This window comes from Corylus avellana, chromosome 9 (assembly GCF_965113065.1).
Source record: "Corylus avellana chromosome 9, dhCorAvel1.hap1.2, whole genome shotgun sequence".
NCBI classification, from domain to species: domain Eukaryota; kingdom Viridiplantae; phylum Streptophyta; class Magnoliopsida; order Fagales; family Betulaceae; genus Corylus; species Corylus avellana.
The window spans coordinates 6,717,346-6,734,927 of NC_142498.1; the positions used below are offsets into that span (position 1 = coordinate 6,717,346).

At 38.0% G+C, this 17,582-nt stretch overlaps 1 protein-coding gene across 2 annotated transcripts; it reads left to right on the forward strand.

Moving 5' to 3' along the window:
- The first annotated feature begins 104 nt into the window (after window positions 1–104).
- On the forward strand, window positions 105–16,234 carry LOC132189138 (oligouridylate-binding protein 1). 2 transcript variants are annotated; one of them, XM_088510403.1, is made up of 14 exons: window positions 105–275; window positions 478–614; window positions 1,400–1,461; window positions 1,736–1,838; window positions 3,046–3,122; window positions 9,601–9,662; window positions 9,769–9,856; window positions 10,131–10,206; window positions 10,596–10,626; window positions 10,726–10,845; window positions 10,971–11,039; window positions 11,822–11,910; window positions 14,750–14,923; window positions 15,670–16,234. In XM_088510403.1, exons 2-14 carry the CDS (start codon window positions 498–500, stop codon window positions 15,982–15,984), a joined length of 1,383 nt encoding a protein of 460 aa, XP_088366529.1. In that variant the 5' UTR covers window positions 105–275; window positions 478–497; the 3' UTR covers window positions 15,985–16,234. The 2 variants fall into 2 exon arrangements, with proteins under 2 accessions (XP_088366529.1, XP_059459666.1); XM_059603683.2 differs by lacking the exon at window positions 10,971–11,039.
- Window positions 16,235–17,582: the final 1,348 nt, after the last annotated feature.

Here is a 17,582-nt window from a genome sequence, read left to right on the forward strand (position 1 = left end):
CCAATAAAAAAGAAACCGATGAAGTTTAATTTTAATTTTATAATTACAAACAAAATGATAAAAGCAACTCAAAACATGAAGTAAAAGAACAAAGGGAAAAAAGAACCTTAAACTATCCGAAGAGAAATCAGCATCATTTTCCACTCTTAAGTTGCTCCGAGACACGATATCAGAAATCCGGAGCCCCGGCTAGAACCGAACAACGATAAAGTCCGACACAGAGACAGAGAGAGACAGAGAGAGAGACGCAGAATTCTCGTCGATCAGCTTCCCAGGTTCTCTTCCTGTCTTAGACTCGCACTGAATTATGTAATTTGTATTTTCCGAATAGGACTGGTTGTTGAGATTGTGAAATTCCGAGCATCGTAATTCTTGGTCGAACACTTTCTTGCGTTTTCTTGGGAACCAAACAGAGGGAGTGATTATTGTCTTAAAGTTGTTATCGATCTAACCGTTTGTTGGGACCAAAATATTCAGGGAGAGAGCGAGAGAGGAATATGCAACAGAGGCTGAAGCTTCAGCAACAACAACAACAGCAAGCCCTGATGCAACAAGCCCTTCTTCAGCAGCCCCACATGTACCACCCCGGTGTCCTCGCGGCTGCCATGTCTCAGGTATGTATATACGCATACGTCTATTCTTGTATATATGAATCATTGGTGTGTATGTATTTTATCTCATTTTGGTTCTATATCTGTGGCGTTTTATTGTATTTTTTGGGTGCGTGTCATTTTGTTCTTTTGCGTAGGTTGCTATTGATGTCGAATTCAATGTTACTTTCAGTTCCTTTTAGAATTTGGAACCCTGCGTAATTAATCGCCCATTTTCTTATGGACAATTACAGTGCATTCTTGTTTGTAATGCGACTTAGAATATCAAGAAAACCTGGCATTTCGCGTCTGAAATTGAATGAATCTGAGGGCAAAACTGGCTAGCATAATCCATTTTCTTCTGTTTATTTTGCATACTCATAAGGTTGGCATAATTATTAGGGTATCAACAATTTAAATAATGTGGTTGCTTCTTGAACCTGTTGTGATGTCTAATCTTCTTTGTGTCTGTTTTTTTCCCTTTATGCTTAAAGTAGCAGAATTGTAGTCCTTGATTACTCTCCCTTTTTCCTTCTTAGGCGATTTCCTGATGGTTATATGTGCCACCCTCTGCGTCTATAAATAAAATGGTTTATTTCATTTTAGTTTCTTCAGTTTTATTTACGAAAGTAGGAATTTACATGTATTAGATTTGTTTTTATTGTTAAGTTTATAGTCTGGGCTATTAGAGTTCTGTTAGCTGCTTATTCTGTTTTCGTGGGGATATTTTTTGGTTTTGTTGAGGAAGTGAACTTGGAGTTGCTAGGATATATTTTTTTTTTCATTTCTTTTACTTTTATATTTTGCAGATGGAGCCTATCCCAAGTGGGAATCTGCCTCCTGGCTTTGACTCAGCTTCATGCCGCAGTGTGTGAGTGCTATGTAACAGTTTTTTTTTGTTACCCACCCCCCTTCTTTCTCGCATTCGTTCTTTTAGCTATATAATTGAATTGCTAAAAACTTGTAAATGCAACGGGCAGGATTTGCTTGTTAGATGGTATTCCTTTTTATTGTGTTGCTTTTTAAGAAATCAAATTTGTTGTGGCATAAGTGTGAGTTGGTATTATGTATATTGGCTTACCTAAGATGTTATTTTTCTGTTTTTATCTTTCATGATTACCAATCTGATTTCTTGATGATTTCAGCTATGTAGGAAATATTCATGTAAATGTCACTGAGAAGCTTCTTGCTGAAGTTTTTCAGACTGCTGGTCCTCTTGCAGGATGCAAGCTCATCAGGAAAGATAAGGTTGAATTTAGTACTCAAGTTTTTTTGGCATCATCACGTAGTCATTATCTTGTCATTCTACTTGCTTTATTGTAACATCCACCAACGCTAGTTAATTTCTTTAGTTCCTTTTAATCATTTAAATGTGTTGTCAATGATTGTTCATGTAAATGTCTTATCCATGATACTCTATAATTAAGATTATCAATTTAGTAAAGACATCAATACTTGCTAGCATGACATGCACTGAGCAATTAGTCAAAGATTAAGTTGATGATGCAATCTTTTGGCAACTGTATGCATTGGCCATTGAAAACTTCATTTTATTTAATATAAAACTATTTGTTCTCTTAAAAATTTCTCAAAATGTGAAGGGTAAGCTAAATTCTCTCTCAGTTTCTGATCCTCTTTTTGCTGTGGTGATTGATAAGCTTTTAAGCTAAAGATGAGGACATATTTAACCTGGACCATTTCTGTTGAAAACTGAGAGTGAGGGTGTGGTGGCAGGCAACTCCAGGTCCTGCTTTTTGTATGATACCTGAAGCTGATGCTGTTCATTTCTGGAGTTGAAATAATCAACGCATTAAAAATTTGATCAACTGTATATTCCTAATAAATGAGCAACCTGAATAGACTATGGTGCTATAAACCAACTTGAGTTGGATGGAATAGGAAATAAAATTGGTTGCCCTTAAGTAAAACTTTTCTTCCTCCCCTAACCCCGCCCCCCCAACCCCACCCCCCCCCCCCCCCCCCCCTAAAGACCCACATGAGAACCAACTATCAAAACCTAGGGGATCAACAAAATGTGACCATTTTCATGTACGTTTTGTTCTTCACCATCATGTGTGCTGTTGCCATAATCACGGTGTGTGTTCAGTCTTGTTATAATTAGCAAGTAAATGGCTCTAATATTATATCATTGTGGTGACTATGGTTTATTCTTGTTGTGACTAGCATGTAACTGGGCCTGACTTTTTATTAGAAATATAACAAGTAACTTACCTGTTTAAAATGATCTGCACCTGAATAAAAACATTGTAGGTTTTTTTTATTTTTTGGTGGGGGGGTGTGTTGGGCATGTTGTGGCACCTTGCAATTGTGTTCAGTGGGTATCACATTAACACAATCAGTTGATGGAATTCATTTGCTGATATTATTCATTGTGTGTGCACTGTGCATTCCATTCTTGTTTTTGCGCTGATGTTTCGGTTCTCTATCATTGCAGTCATCATATGGTTTTGTGGACTTCCATGACCGGACATCTGCAGCCCTTGCAATAATGAATTTGCATGGGCGCCAACTGTAAGCATTCTCTTCTTTTATATCAACTGTGGTCATTTTGATGCCTTCTTTGGCGAATTTGATCTGGGTATCATGTTAGGCATTAACTATGAGGGGGAGGGTTTACTTTTATTTTTGAAACCTTTTTCAAGAATCTATTTAAATTAGTAGATTTCTCATCAGTTGGCAATTTAAACATTATTGTATTAAGCGTCCATGCAAGTATAAGTGGACTTTTCCATTTAATACTTCTCTTGCCAATTTACTAGTTTTAGTTTTCAATTGAGCATATTTCCTCAAGTTTGATAGTTTGAGAACCCTAGTAGTTTTATGATTAAAAATCTTAATGCCTTTTAGGTAGGATTGTGTATCCTCTTAGGATTAGGAGTCCTATTCTTCCTCTATTATGAATCCTAGTTTCCTTGGGGGAGGATTATTTTTGCCAATAAATAAAGCCCACGTCAATAGGCTTATACACACATTATAGCACAGGGGGAGTTTGGTGCTCTAAGGAGGTAGTGGGGCCCTATGGAGTGGGAGTGTGGAAATATATGAGGGGGTGGGGAGTGTTTTCGAGTTTTATTAGATACGAGGTGGGAGATGGGCCTAAGATCAGGTTTTGGTATGATTTGTGGTATAGGGACCATCCCTTGAAGGTAGCTTTTCTGGAATTGTTTAGTATTGCACATTGTAATGAGGCATGGGTGGCAGATTATATGTAGTTCTTTAATGAAAATCTTCAGTGGAATATATCTTTTACTAGACCCATTCATGATTGGGAGGTGGACTTGGTCACTTCTTTCTTTGATCTTTTATACTCTATCAGATTGAGACAGGGCGCTGGGGATTAAATATGTTAGGATCCCCTCCAAAAGGCGGAAGTTTGAAGTAAGGTCCTTTTATCATGTGTTGTCCATTCCTGCTGGTTCCCAATTTCCTTGGAAGAGTATTTGGGGAGTTACGGCTCCTTCGAAAGTGCCGTTTTTTGTATGGACGGTGACACTAGGGAAGATGTTGACTTTGGATAACTTGAGGAAGTGAACGTCATAGTGGTGGATTGACATTGTTGTGAAGAGGAGTGTTATAGATCATCTTCTTCTTCACAGTGAAGTGGCAAGATAGTTAGGAGTTTCAATTTTTTGTCTTTTTGGTGTAGAATGGGTCATGCCTAGAAGCGTTATAGAGTTGTTGGCAAGTTGGAGAGGTCAGTTGGGAAGTTGTCACATTTTAGAAGTTTGGAGGATATCTATGTGCTTAATGTGGTGCATTTGGAGAGAGCAAAACGCAAGGAGCTTTGAAGATTGTGAGATTTCGGTGGTAGAGCTAAAGAACGTTATGTTCATGTCCCTTTTAACGTGGGTAGCGGCGTACAATAGTTTGCCTTTTTCTAGTTTTTCTAAATTTTTGGACTTCTGCTCTTTTTCTCCCTAATAGGGGGTCTTTCTTGTGCTTACTATGTATTATGGTTGCACCCCGCAACGCTTTCTAATGATATTGAATTACATATCAAAAAAAGAGATTTCATAAGAAGAGAGACGGAAAGAGGTTCATTGTATTTCTCCTTGATATTAGTGAAGAGGAAACACAGTTGTTGCTGCTTGTGGATATAGGTATTCTTGTTGAACCACATTAAATTCTTGTGTCTTGATTCTTGCCCTTTTTTTTTTTTTTTCTTTTTCTTGATGAAAACAAGTGTGAAATAATTGGAATTGGTGATGTCAAACAAAATTACTTTGTTTGGTGTTAATTGTATCATTATGAGTGTTTAGTGCTTCTTTGTGAAAAAGCTTTTTGTCGTTTGGAAAATTTGATGAGGATGGTTACAAATTTTCTGGAGAAAACAACAAATTAAAATTTGTTAAAAGAGCATTGATTGTAGTAAGAGGAGAATTGCTTGGTGGTCAGTACCGGTTGATTGGAGACTCCGTAGTTGGTGATGCTATTGTGGCTAATGCTGTGACAGAGTCCGTTATGAAATGACACATGCGTTTTGGACATATGAGCAAGCAAAACTAAAGGTATTTCTGAATCTTAATTTACTTCTAGGCTTAAAATCCGTTTATTTGGATTTTTGTAAAGACTACATGTTTGGTAAGCACCATAAAGCTTTCTTTTGTTTGATTACAATCAAAAGTAAGAATGTTTTAGATTTAGTTCATTCTGATACTTGGGAGTCTAATGTTGAATTATGCAATTCCCGATACACCCAACAAAATGCTGTGGAGGAACATATGAATTGTACTTTGTTGGATCGTTCTAGTAGTATGTTAAGTGTTGAAGGTTAAAGCATAAATTTTGGGCCTTGCTTCATTGTCAATAACTCATCCACTACTGCATTTAATGGTAAAATTCCTGAAGAAGTATGGTCTGGGAAGCCTTTGAATCAGTCTGTTTTTCGAATATTTGATTGTCAGAACATTAAATCAGATGCGAGATCTAAAAAGTGAATTTTTCTTGGCTACTAGATGGAAGAAAGGGATACAAATTATAGGATCCTACTGACCACAAAATTATTATTAGCTGAGATGTTGTGTTTAAAGAATATTCATTGCAGAAAGAGAAGCACAACCAAATCTAATTAACAAAAGTTTTGAAGTTGAGTCTATTAAGAAGGTTCAAAATGTGCTAACGAGTGGAGATAGTGAGTCAATTGAAGCTGCTGGGTGATGCCAAGCCTGGAGACATTTTTGAAGCTGAAACTCAGAGTGATCAAAGTCGTTTAAGGGAGCATATAGGCCATATGCTTGGCTTCAGGATTATGAAATGTCTTATGCTTGTATCACAAAACGAGGTGAGTCGTCTTCATATCAAGAAGCTTGTCAATCCATGCATTCTAGTCATTGGATAGTTGCTATGGAAGGGGAGATGGAAGCTCTGCATAAAACCAAAGCTTGGGAGTTAGTTGAACTTTCTTAAGGAATGAAGGCTACTAGTTGTAGAAGAGATGCAAATGACAATATTAAGCTTGTTTTTTAGTGAAAAGTTACGCTAAAAAATTAGACATTGACTTATCAAAAAAAAAATTAGACATTGACTATCAAAAGAAATTAGACATTGGCTTCAATGAAATATTTTATCCTGTTGTTCGCTTGAGTACTATCCATACCGTGTTGGGGTTGGCAGCAGTACTTGATTTAGAGTTAGAGTAGTTAGATGTCAAAATTGTGTTTCTGCATGGGAATCTTGAAGAAGAAATTTGTATTCTCAACCTGAAGAAGGCCCTTATTGATGAAAAGAAGAAGCATCTTGTTTGTCGGCTAGCCAAATTTCTTTATGGTTTAACATAGGCACCTAGACGGTGGGTATAAGTGATTTGATTCCTTCATTGTGAGCTTGGGTTTCAACTTATGTGAAACGGATCATTGGGCCTATTTTCAAAATCTGGGTAATGGTGGTTTCATTATTTTACTATCACATGTGGATGGCATGATTGTTGCGGGTACTAGCAAACAAAGTGTTGCAACATTAAAAGCTCAGTTAGCATGAGAGTTTGATATGAAAGATCTGGGGGGCAATTAATTAGATATGTGGGATGACAATATATAGAGGCGGAATGAACATGAGCATCTGAATAACTCAAAAAAGTTATGTGGAAAGAGTTTTATGCCACTTCAATATGCAAAACTCAAAGCTAGTTAGTTGCCTTCTTGTTGTTGGTAGTGAATTGTCTTATGGTCAATCTCCAACAACTGAAACAGAGAAGGCAAATATGTCTCATGTACAGCCCTATGTTTTCTATGGTGTGCAGTAAGCCAAACATTGCACAAACAGTTGGAGCACTTAGTACATGGTGAATTTGGGTAGAGATTATTGGGTTTCTGTGAAGTGGATTTTTTGCTACTTGAAGGGTGCCACTAATACTGCTATTTGTTATTGTGGTCAGAATATGAACTTGGGTGGTTATGTGGATGCAAATTTTGCAGGAGATCATGATAAGAGGTATGTTTTCAACTTGGCTGGCAGTGCAATTAGTTGGAGGTCAAATTGCAATTTGTGGTGCCTTTGTCAACTACAAAGGTGGAGTACATGTCAGCTACACATGCTTGTAAGGAAAATATTTGGTTGAAAAGATTATTTGGTGGATTGGGTGTCAAACAAAATAGAGTGATTGTTCATTGTGACATTCAGAGTGCATTGCATTTGGTGAAGAGCCCTAGGTTTCATGCACGAACTAAATACATTGATGTTCAATGTCACTTCGTTCGCGAGACAGTAAAGAATGGGTTGATCGTGCTGTAGAAGATCCACACTACCAAGAATATTGTAGATATTTTGAGAAACTTGTAGCAAGAGAGAAGTTTCTTTGGACTAGAGCTACTCTCGCGCTTTTTGTCAGTTGATAAATGGTGATAGAGGCAGCATGTACGTTGTGGTTGTTAGAAGAGTTATTAGGGTTGTGGGTATTTTGGTCATTGTTATGTTGCTTAAAACCTATAAATAGATGTGTTAGGTAGGCTATGTGACAAATGAGCCTCCACCTTATCTCTAAACCTTTCATGCAAACTACAACATGGTATCAAAGTGTTTTTAGGATTTTAGTCTAAACCCCTCGTTTGTAATCTTGGTTTTTCTTCTTTGTGGTTGACGTTTGATATCTTGGTGTTGGTGTTTATAGACCTAGTTTTAGCACCGCCCGTTTGGGTTAGTCCACACGAGCAGTGCCTTGATAGAGCTCTAAAAGAGTTGTTCATGGTGATCGTGTCGTCTCCAATGGAAAAGGAAAAAAATCTCATTTATCGTGTAGTTTCACGATGGTTGGTTGATGTGCAATAGTCTCGACGTTGTTTGTGGCGTTGGTGGTTTTTGATTGGCTCTCTGGTGGTCGTAGTTGGTGTCACCGGCGAGTTCTGATCGTTTCTGAAGAGGTTAGCCTGTATCTAGCGAGTTTGCAGCGGCTTTTGTGGTGTTTCCCGGTGGTTTTGTGTTCTCCGCTGACGTATGTGGTTTTCTATGGCTTTTGTAGTGTTTATCGGTGATCTCCATTCTCCAGTGATGTTGTTGTGGCTGCTGTCACTGTTGCCGCCAGAAGCGGTGATCGGCGGCATCTCCATAAGGAAGATGATCATTGTTTGGTTGTGGTAGTTGGCTTTTCCTTATCCAGAATATGGATAATTTTACTCGGCCCAAGTTGTTTGGATTTCCAGCTGGTTTAGTGGGTTTTTGTCCGGTTCAATACCTTTTTTGATCGGTTCAGTGATGTTTTATCGAGTTCACTTTGTTTCTAGGTCGGTTCACTGGTGTTTTGTCCAATCCTATGCGGTTCTAGCCCAGTTTGTGTTGGTTAGGTGGTTTATCACTCGATTGAGCTACATGGAGCTACTATCGGTTTTGTTGCTCAGGGGGAGTGCTAGAGTCATTGTTGTGGTTGACCGTTGGTGGTATTGATCGCTGAAATTGTGATCATCATAGTTGATTGTCAAGATCCGACCAGCCTTGGTGTTTTGTGCTGCGTTCCGGCCGGTTGTTGGTTCTTTTCAATGAGATCCGACCGGCCTTGGTATTTTACGGCTAGATCCAATCGACTCTTAGTGTTTTGCGGCGAGATCCGACTGGCCTTGGTGTGTTGTGGTGGGTTTCGACCGATTATTATTGTTTTCCAGTGAGATTTGACCACCCGTTGTAGTCTTCTAGCGAGTTTTCGACCGGTGTTGAAGTTTTGGCGATTTTTGTTTGGTGTTGGCTTTTTGTGGACTTTCAGCTTCTTTATGTTTGGTTTAGCAGATTTTCTTGGTCATGTTTTTTTTATGTTTGTCTTTGTATTGTGTGCTCCAAGCCGATCCAGCTTGAGGGGGAGTATTAGACTATTTTTTTAATTTGTTTTTCGTTTGCTTGTTTCTTCCAAGCTGGGCTTATATGATATGATATGTATACTTCAGCTTGAGAGGGAGTGTTAGAAGAGTTATTAGGGTTGTGGGTATTTTGGTCATTGTTATATTTCACAAAACCTATATAATAAGATGTGTGAGGTGGGCTATGCAATAGAAACGAGCCTTTACCTTTTCTCTAAACCGTTGATGCAAACTGCAATAGTGATAATGTTGAAACTAGTCTTCAGAATCATAATACCTTTTTGGTAGGATTGTCTCTCTTAGAATTATGAGTCCTATTCCTTCTCTATTGTGAATACTAGTTTCCTTACGAGAGGATTATTTTTGCTTATAAATAAAGCTCATATCAATAGGCTTTATATACACATTATTTCCTAGAGGTAGTTTGAGGTTTCATAGGAAGAGAGAGGTTCATTGTATTTTTATACTAGTGAAGAAGAAACATCGTTGTTACTGCTTGTGGACGTAGGAAATCTTGCTGAACCACTTTAAATTCTTGTGACTTGATTCTAGCTTCTTCTTTTTCTTTGTTAATATTTTTCTGGTGCATGTGCTGCGAATTCTGACAGACATTTATCTTGATGTGTTACAATTTCAGTTATTTTATTCAATGGTCTTTTGTTTATCTAATGGACTTTTTTTTTTTTTTTTGTGCTTTATTACAATTTCAGTTATGGTCAGGCACTTAAGGTGAATTGGGCATATACCAGTAACCAGCGGGAGGATACTTCAGGTACTTTAGTTTTCCATTCTTTAGTTGTTAGTTTTATTTTGTTCCTTGTTGAGTGCCGTATATAAACATTTCATGTCTCTCTTTAATGTGCTTTTAAAATCATCAGGACACTTCAATGTATTTGTTGGTGATTTGAGTCCAGAGGTTACTGATGCAACTTTATTTGCGTGCTTCTCCGTCTATCCTAGTTGTTCGTGAGTTCCTCGTTGCTTTTAATATATATTTGTAATATCATATTTGTCACAAGTATGTAGCAGACAAGGGTGGCATGTTCTATATTTATTGATGACTGTAATCAATATTCATGTTTGAGCAACACCCTGACCAATTGTTGATGGGGAAATTAAAAGCATTATCATTAAGCTGCTTGAATTTTGTATTCCCCTTTGAGCATGGTGTGAACCACTCGAATTTATGTTGTGTTGAGAATATTTGGCTTATGATTTATCTTTTCTTTGTCATTTGCAGTGATGCAAGGGTCATGTGGGATCACAAAACTGGCCGCTCAAAAGGATATGGATTTGTTTCTTTCCGTAATCAGCTGGTATTGCTTATTAAGTAACAGATTTTACACCTCCCCCCACCCCCCGCGCCCCCAAAAAAAAAGAAGTTAAAAAGAATCATTTTGAAGCATATAGTACAAAAAAAAGGCTGTCTAAATTCTTTATCTGCTTTGGTTGACTACAGAACATGAAGAAATATATTCTTTCATCAAAAACTGTTGGATATCTTATTCCAAATCAAAATTGAGCCAAATTTAGCCTCTACTTATACTAAGAAAAAAAAAAAGAAGGCCCAATCACTCCACCTAGAGTTGTGGGAACTAACATTACAACTTACAAGAATTCTTTGAGTTGAGAGCATGGAAAACATTATTTTAACAATATTCAGAGTCAATGAACTGATAAAATGCCTTACGGAATTGTTTTGCAGGAGGCACAAAGTGCTATAAATGAATTGACTGGTTAGGCATCTTGTGGGCCTCTTTTGCTTAGTTTTATCTTCAATTGTCTGGTTTTGAATCCTTTAATGTGTGATCTCTTTTTGCCTCCATCTTTTGCAGGTAAATGGCTTGGAAATAGGCAAATAAGATGCAACTGGGCAACCAAAGGTGCTGGTGCTAATGAAGATAAGCAGATCAATGACAACCAAAATGCAGTTGTACTTACTAATGGATCTTCAGGTAGCATGAAACCTTCTACTTGATTCAGTCCACTATGTAGAGTCCCGGCGAATTAGGACAGAGGGTGCCTCCTTAGGGCCTATGTTGACCAAGGTTCTGGTCACCACGTTCACTGGAATATGCAGATGCATGCAATGTGGAATCACAGCATACAGCACAACATATTGTCCGACACTCGATAGCCAAAAGCTGGGGTATATCAGTAATTTAATTATGATTAGCTTTTACGGAAAAATGACAAGTGCACCCATACAATTGAAAGATAACCATTGACCAAGAGTTAACTGACTTGGATGATGTGAACTGTTCCAGCTGGTTGCCAATCTGGTCACTCTGTTAGTTGGGTGACAAGCTGATTTCGTGAGGTGTATTTTACTAGTACATGTTTAAATCACAAATAGTTGATAGTCCCTGATAGACTGGAAAGTGATGCACATAGCAAACTCCAAACTTTTGCATTAGGATTTGTTTGGGCTTGTTCATTCACATTGACAACTTAAAACGCTTTAAGACGTAATGAAGTGCAACACATCAAGCCTTGGATATTTATACTGAACCACTGAAGAACAGTCATACACTTAATCGTAAATATACAACTCATGCACGTGCATGGGAATGAATACCTCTACCTGTGGGGGAGGAGCCATTTGGCCAAGGACCTTTGGCATCAGCATGCAATGAATGGTAAAACAAAGTACTGTGAATGGAGAAAGAGGTCTCCTTTTTATCGTCTTGTTGATATATCTCAGGAAATTTCTCAGCTCAATAGTTTCATGGGCACTTTAGGAGTGTAAGAACTGATGTTAACTTGTGTCAGAAGAGCTTAAAGCTCATATATTAAGTGGCCTCTTTATACTCAACTTACTTCCTGCTGTATTCCAAATTATGTGCACTAATTAAAACATAGGCAATGCTAAAATTGGCTTGGAAGATCTGGATGCTGACAGCTATTTCTTCTGTTTTCTTTGTTTTGTAGATGGAGGTCAGGAGAATACCATTGAGGGGGAGGCTCCTGAAAACAATCCAGCATATACTACTGTCTATGTTGGAAACCTCTCTCATGAGGTAATTTAGAAATGCACGGAACTTTGGTATTTTCTTGCACATAGCTCATTAACCCTGGACAGAATTGTTTTCTTGGTACTCTGTTCCCTAACTAATTTATAATTTCTTGTAGTGACAATATAGCATTTCTTTTAAAGATTATCTTTTTCCAAATACAGATGCGTGCTTGTCTGTACACATATACACTTATGTATGAAGTTTCAGCAGGCAAATGATCCTCTAGGAAATAGTTGTGAATTTTGAGAAATTTCTATATTATTTTGGTAAGATGAGATTAAATGCTACTTATCAAAAAAAAAAGAAAAGAAAAAAAAGGTGAGATTAAATGCTATGGTTAATAGGGATTGGGGCAGCCTGGGCCGGTTCCTCCTTTCCTGTTCCTGCCCTGCTCTACCTAAGTGATATTTGATAGCCCCCATCCTTGCTTTGTCCATCCCATTTTTCTAAATTTTCTCATCAAATAACTGATTCATACCTCTGTGTGTCTGCATTCACTGTTCAAGCCCAAAGTCAAAAGGTGTGTTTGGCGTATGGAAAGGTGAAAAGAAGCGTATATCACAAGGAAGTTTAGAAATTTTAAGGGAAAGAAAAATTAGAAGAGTGCCAATGGGCACTAAATAATTTTTGGGAGATCTCCCCCAAATCACTAGTATGGCTATCGAAACCGCGAGCATCAGCATGTAGGTTCTAGATCCAAGTAATAGTATCAAGTCTTTTAGCTATTGTTCTTGAGAAATGACCGTGTCTGGCCCATTGCTTGAAAGAAGTTTTTATGGAATCTCTATCTACCCCAAAATTTTTACTTTTGGTTTTGGTAAATGAATAATTATTGAGTCCTCTTTCCGGACAACACGTGCAAAAAGATTCACCAATAGTTAAGTAATTAGTGAACCTATTAGAGATGTTTATACTTCTATCTATTTTCTTTAGTTATTCACTAGAACAATTATGATTTGGAAGTTAATCCGGGTCAAGTGTTGAGATCTATTATGACATGTTAACTTTCTCATGGATATTGCAATTTAATCTTTTGGTTAAAGATCCTAAGAAATACATACAGACAAAATAAAAAGAAACCTAGAATACGAGGGAGGGTATTGTAGAGGGAAAGGACCAGGTGTCCCAATTTATGGAATATTGTATCAGCTGTTGTTTCTTCTAGAATGATGTATTTTGCTTCTTCAAATAGTACCATATGGTGAGGACCAAATATCTACTACGCTTCTCTTCTGTGAATCCCTATCCTTGATATGGTATCAGATCCATCTCATGGGGCTTGAATTTTTATTTTCTCGTGTTGTTTGCCGCCTTCTTTATTATCTTTTGTCCTCTTGTTTTGTCTTTTTCTTTGTTTTCTTTCTCCCTGTTTGCTTCAGTCCTGGTGAGTTTCTTCCTATTCCGACCGGTACTGATGGTGTTTCATTCGGATATGTCGTAGTTCAGTTGGTTAGGCATCGTTTCAGCTGGGTCTATCATATTTTGGTTGGTTCATGCATCGTTCCGCTTCATTTTGTCGTGTTTCAGCCGGTTCCGTGTGTTTTTCTGTCTATTTCAATGTATTTTGCCTGGTTCAGGTTTTTTTTTTTTGGCCCATTCAAGGATTTGTTTTGGTCGGTTTTGTAGTGTTGCGGTTGGTTGCAGTGCTTTTTTGGCCAGTTTCATGGAGTTTCAGCCAGTTTATTTCCTTTTTTGGTCAGTTTAGTGTTGTTGCAGCCAGTTTTGATTGTTTTTTGGCCAGTTCAGTGTGTTTTTGGTCAGATCAAAAGAGTTTTTGTTGGTTCAGTATTGTTGCAGCTGGTGCAAACTGTTTTTTGGTTGGTTTAGTGCAGTTTCAGATGTTTAACGTTTTTCTTTGGCTGGTTTAGTGCAGTTTCGGTTTGATTCTTGCAGTTTTTGGATTCGCTCCCTTGAGTGGAAATATATCCACGACATTCGTGAAATTTGAAGGCTAACTTCTTGTTGTGTTTACAAAGTCTGTCGTAATTAGTTAAGAGTATTTAGTCCAAGTTTAGTCTATATGATATACAAGCTCCAGCTTGATTGGAAATGTTAGGTAGTCCTAGAAAAGATAATATTGTAAAAGGTAAGGGGCAGGTGTCCCTATTTCTAGAATCTTGTACTGGCTGTCCTTTCTTCTAGAATGATGTATTTTACTTCTATAAATAGTAACATATGGTGAGGGCTAGATATATACCGAGCCTCTCTTATGTGAATCCCTATCCTTGACACAGTGCAAGGGAGTTATTATATGTAATCAATGCTGAGAAGAACCAATTCCATACGTGCTCTAATCCATGTTGGGTTCTTACATCTTTCCCCCTTCCCAACCCGGCTCATGTTCCAGTTTGCTCCAAACCTACCCCATTGGTTAGGGAGCCCTTCAAAAGCATTTTCCTGGTGGATAGTGTACCTATCATACTTTTCCAAGAAAAGCTAGATTTTGGCCATATCTTTTCTTTTTATTTTTTTTAATGTGTATTTTTTTTCGGATAGTGCTAAACAAGTCTAGATGAACCTGTTACACAGTCAAGTATAAGATCTTCATTAACAGTTTAGTCCATGCACTATCCATATCACGAGGTCCCTCATACTCTTTCTTGACATTTCAATTCATCGCAACAACTGTCTATTTGCTTCTCTTTAGTTTTCTTTGTTGTCTTGAAATATATTTTTGGTATTATACTTCCATATATCCTTTTTGTCAGTTTTGAAGGTTAGTTTCCCATTCTCTAATTTCTAAATTGGAAATATGGTTCCATGGAATAATCTTCATAGTTCAGTGCAAGAAATTTGTGTTTAAGTGTATACTTCCTCCCTGAAAATTTGGTTGTGTGCTTAGGTAACTCAACCTGAACTCCACTGTCAGTTTCATGCTCTTGGGGCTGGGGTTATAGAGGAAGTGCGTGTCCAGAGAGATAAAGGATTTGGATTTATTAGATACAACACTCATGAAGAAGCAGCCTCGGCCATTCAGATGGCTAATGGTAGGATAATTCGTGGCAAACCCATGAAGGTAAGAAAACATTTACCATGTCTTTTTATTTTGACAATCACTTAGCTTCATTCTCATAGATATAATAATATTATCATGGCTGGGATACTCACCCTATTCTCTCGTAATGGAATGGACTAACAAGTCCTTTGCAAGGGCATGGTGACGGGATGGAACTACATAAAGACCAAGGGGGCCGCCCCCCTTGGTTTTCAAATTCTCAAGTTTTTTTATTAAGTTATATATATATACTCCTATCAAAATTAAACTTGACCCATCATTCATACTTTAGCCCCCTCAAATAAGAAATATTAGTTCCGCCCATGGGCATGGATGCATTACTACCTTTCTAGCCAATATCAAGCCTGTTTTCTACATGCATGAACACCTGCAGACACACAATCCACACGCACACGCACACGCACACGCACACCCACACGCATGGCTATTTCCAGATCATGCATGTTATGAACCGCACCATTGTCTGATTTCCATGCTCCTCAATGAATGCAATACAATACTGATCTTGAGTGACACCAAAAAAATCCTTCTTTTGTCTTATGGGTAGTCAATAAAACAGCCAAAATATGGTAAGCAATAAAAAGGAGTTGATATTAGAAATATTATTTTTTGAACTTGGTGACCAATGTATTTGGAAGTAAACATCCTAGGAGGGCATTGGTGAGATAAAGAAGAAGTAGCGTGCTGTCGTGCGTTACATGGTAGGGTTGTAGAAAATATGTATTGATTTTTGAATGCGTGTGCAGTGCTCATGGGGCAGCAAGCCAACTCCTGCCGGGACCATTTCAAATCCGTTACCGCCTCCAACCCAACCATATCAAATCCTTCCAAATGCAAGCATAAACCAAGGCTATTCTTCAGCTGAGTTGTTGGCTTATCAGCGCCAACTTGCCTTAAGTCAGGCTGCTGCATCTGGCCTCTCAGGTCAAGCTCTTATGCAGATGACTGGACAGCATGGCATGGTTGCTGCTTCCATGGGATCCAGCTCTGGGGGATCCCAGGCCATGTATGATGGATATCCAAACAATTCATCCGCCCAACAGCTCATGTATTATCGTTGATGGGTGTCTCAGTTCTTTTGGGTAGCACTAATACCACATCATTTTCCTCTTGGTCATTGTCAGTAATGTATCCTTTTCTTAACTTTGGGCTTTCTGCTTGAGATATGTGAGTCATTCTTCAATCACTTGAAATTTCTTCTCTCTTGAATTATGTAAGATATAGATTATACGTTTGGCTTTGTAACGGGATCTTCTTTTGGATTTTGTATCCTTATGCATCTCATTACATATGGATGGATGGTGCTTTTAATGTTGACAACATTTGGTTATGAGTTAACAATCATGGGTAAAAGCACATAAATCTGGGAAATGTGGACTATCTTATGTTCATAAACACCATGTTTTTTCATCCGAGAAAACCTGATTGTGAGTCAAATGTATTTACATTCTTAGAAGGGAAGTAAATGCATTATAGAAAAATGGTATGAAGTGAATTGAGATTCATTACATTGTTTTGTGCCCAGTACCGGCCGGCGAGGACATGATCAAATTTAATGTCGGATTGGACCAATGAATCAAATGGGGATTTACTGATTTGATTCGTTTTTGGCATTTTAAAGGCCACTATGGATTTGGAACGTCCAAAAAAACTCTTGACCTCTATGATCGCATGCTGAATGGCAAGCATGCATGAAGAAAACAAGAGAATTTTACCGAAGCTCTTCCCTCTCCATGTGTGTGAGAGCTTTTTCTCTTCCCTAGTGAGTGGCCTCTCTTCTCCTTGTGAGTGCTCGTGGTTTTACCTCCTTAATTACTCTCCCCTCTCACCCAAACCCCACCCCTTACTCCCCTCCTCCCCTTCTCTCTCTCTCTCTCTCTTTCTCTCTCTCTTTATGCTTCGTCGAACTCCACATCACCTACCGCCGCTGTCCTCAAGCACGTGTGTATCCCATGCGCCGCCTTGGCGTGTATGGGCTATAAATGCTGTAGTTCACTTTGGTTTTCCGCAATAGTTTCTTCTTAACTTTGCTATACATCATCTCCCACTTCTCCTTCTCCTTTTCCTTTCCATACCCAGTGTGTTTTTTAGCTTATAAAGATTGCCATATCCACATTTAGTGTCCCCAAAGTATCAACCGCAGGGCACCTCCCTCCCTGGACATTGAAGTGGAGTTCCTCTTTAATGCTTTCCGTTCAATCAATCTCAATGCAATCTTATTGTGATTATCAAGTTTTCTTACCTCAGCAAAAAGAGTTTTTCCAAGCAACTTATTCTTAAGATTGCCTGAAAAACTGTTGTTACTTTCTTGGCTTACGTGCTAAAAAGTCATTGGCTGGGCCAAAATATTGGGCTCATTCTTAGTTGTTTATATAGTGGGGTGATTGTTGGGATCTCTCGCCCCCTTTTTTAATGTACATGTTTTTTTTATATTTATTATTTAATCCAATCTAATTTAGAAAATAAAAATTGAGAAGTGTTTGGAGTCATTCTCCTACACATCTCTTGTACATCTTTTTTTTAAAAAAAAAACAAAAGAAAAAAAAAAAAAATCCACTATTGAATTTGTTTCCATAGATTCAATAGTAGATTTACACATCTCTTATATGGAAATAGACAAAAGATGCTTAGGAGAATGAAATCAAACATTTAAAAAAAA

What these genes read in the sequence shown, in the direction of transcription:
- LOC132189138 (XM_088510403.1), top strand. Translation starts at nt 498, where the DNA reads ATGCAACAGAGGCTGAAGCTTCAGCAACAACAACAACAGCAAGCCCTG. An exon ending in CCAGCGGGAGGATACTTCAG is followed by an intron (nt 9,663 to 9,768) that starts GTACTTTAGTTT and finishes TAAAATCATCAG; the next exon opens with GACACTTCAATGTATTTGTT. An exon ending in TTGGAAACCTCTCTCATGAG is followed by an intron (nt 11,911 to 14,749) that starts GTAATTTAGAAA and finishes TTGTGTGCTTAG; the next exon opens with GTAACTCAACCTGAACTCCA.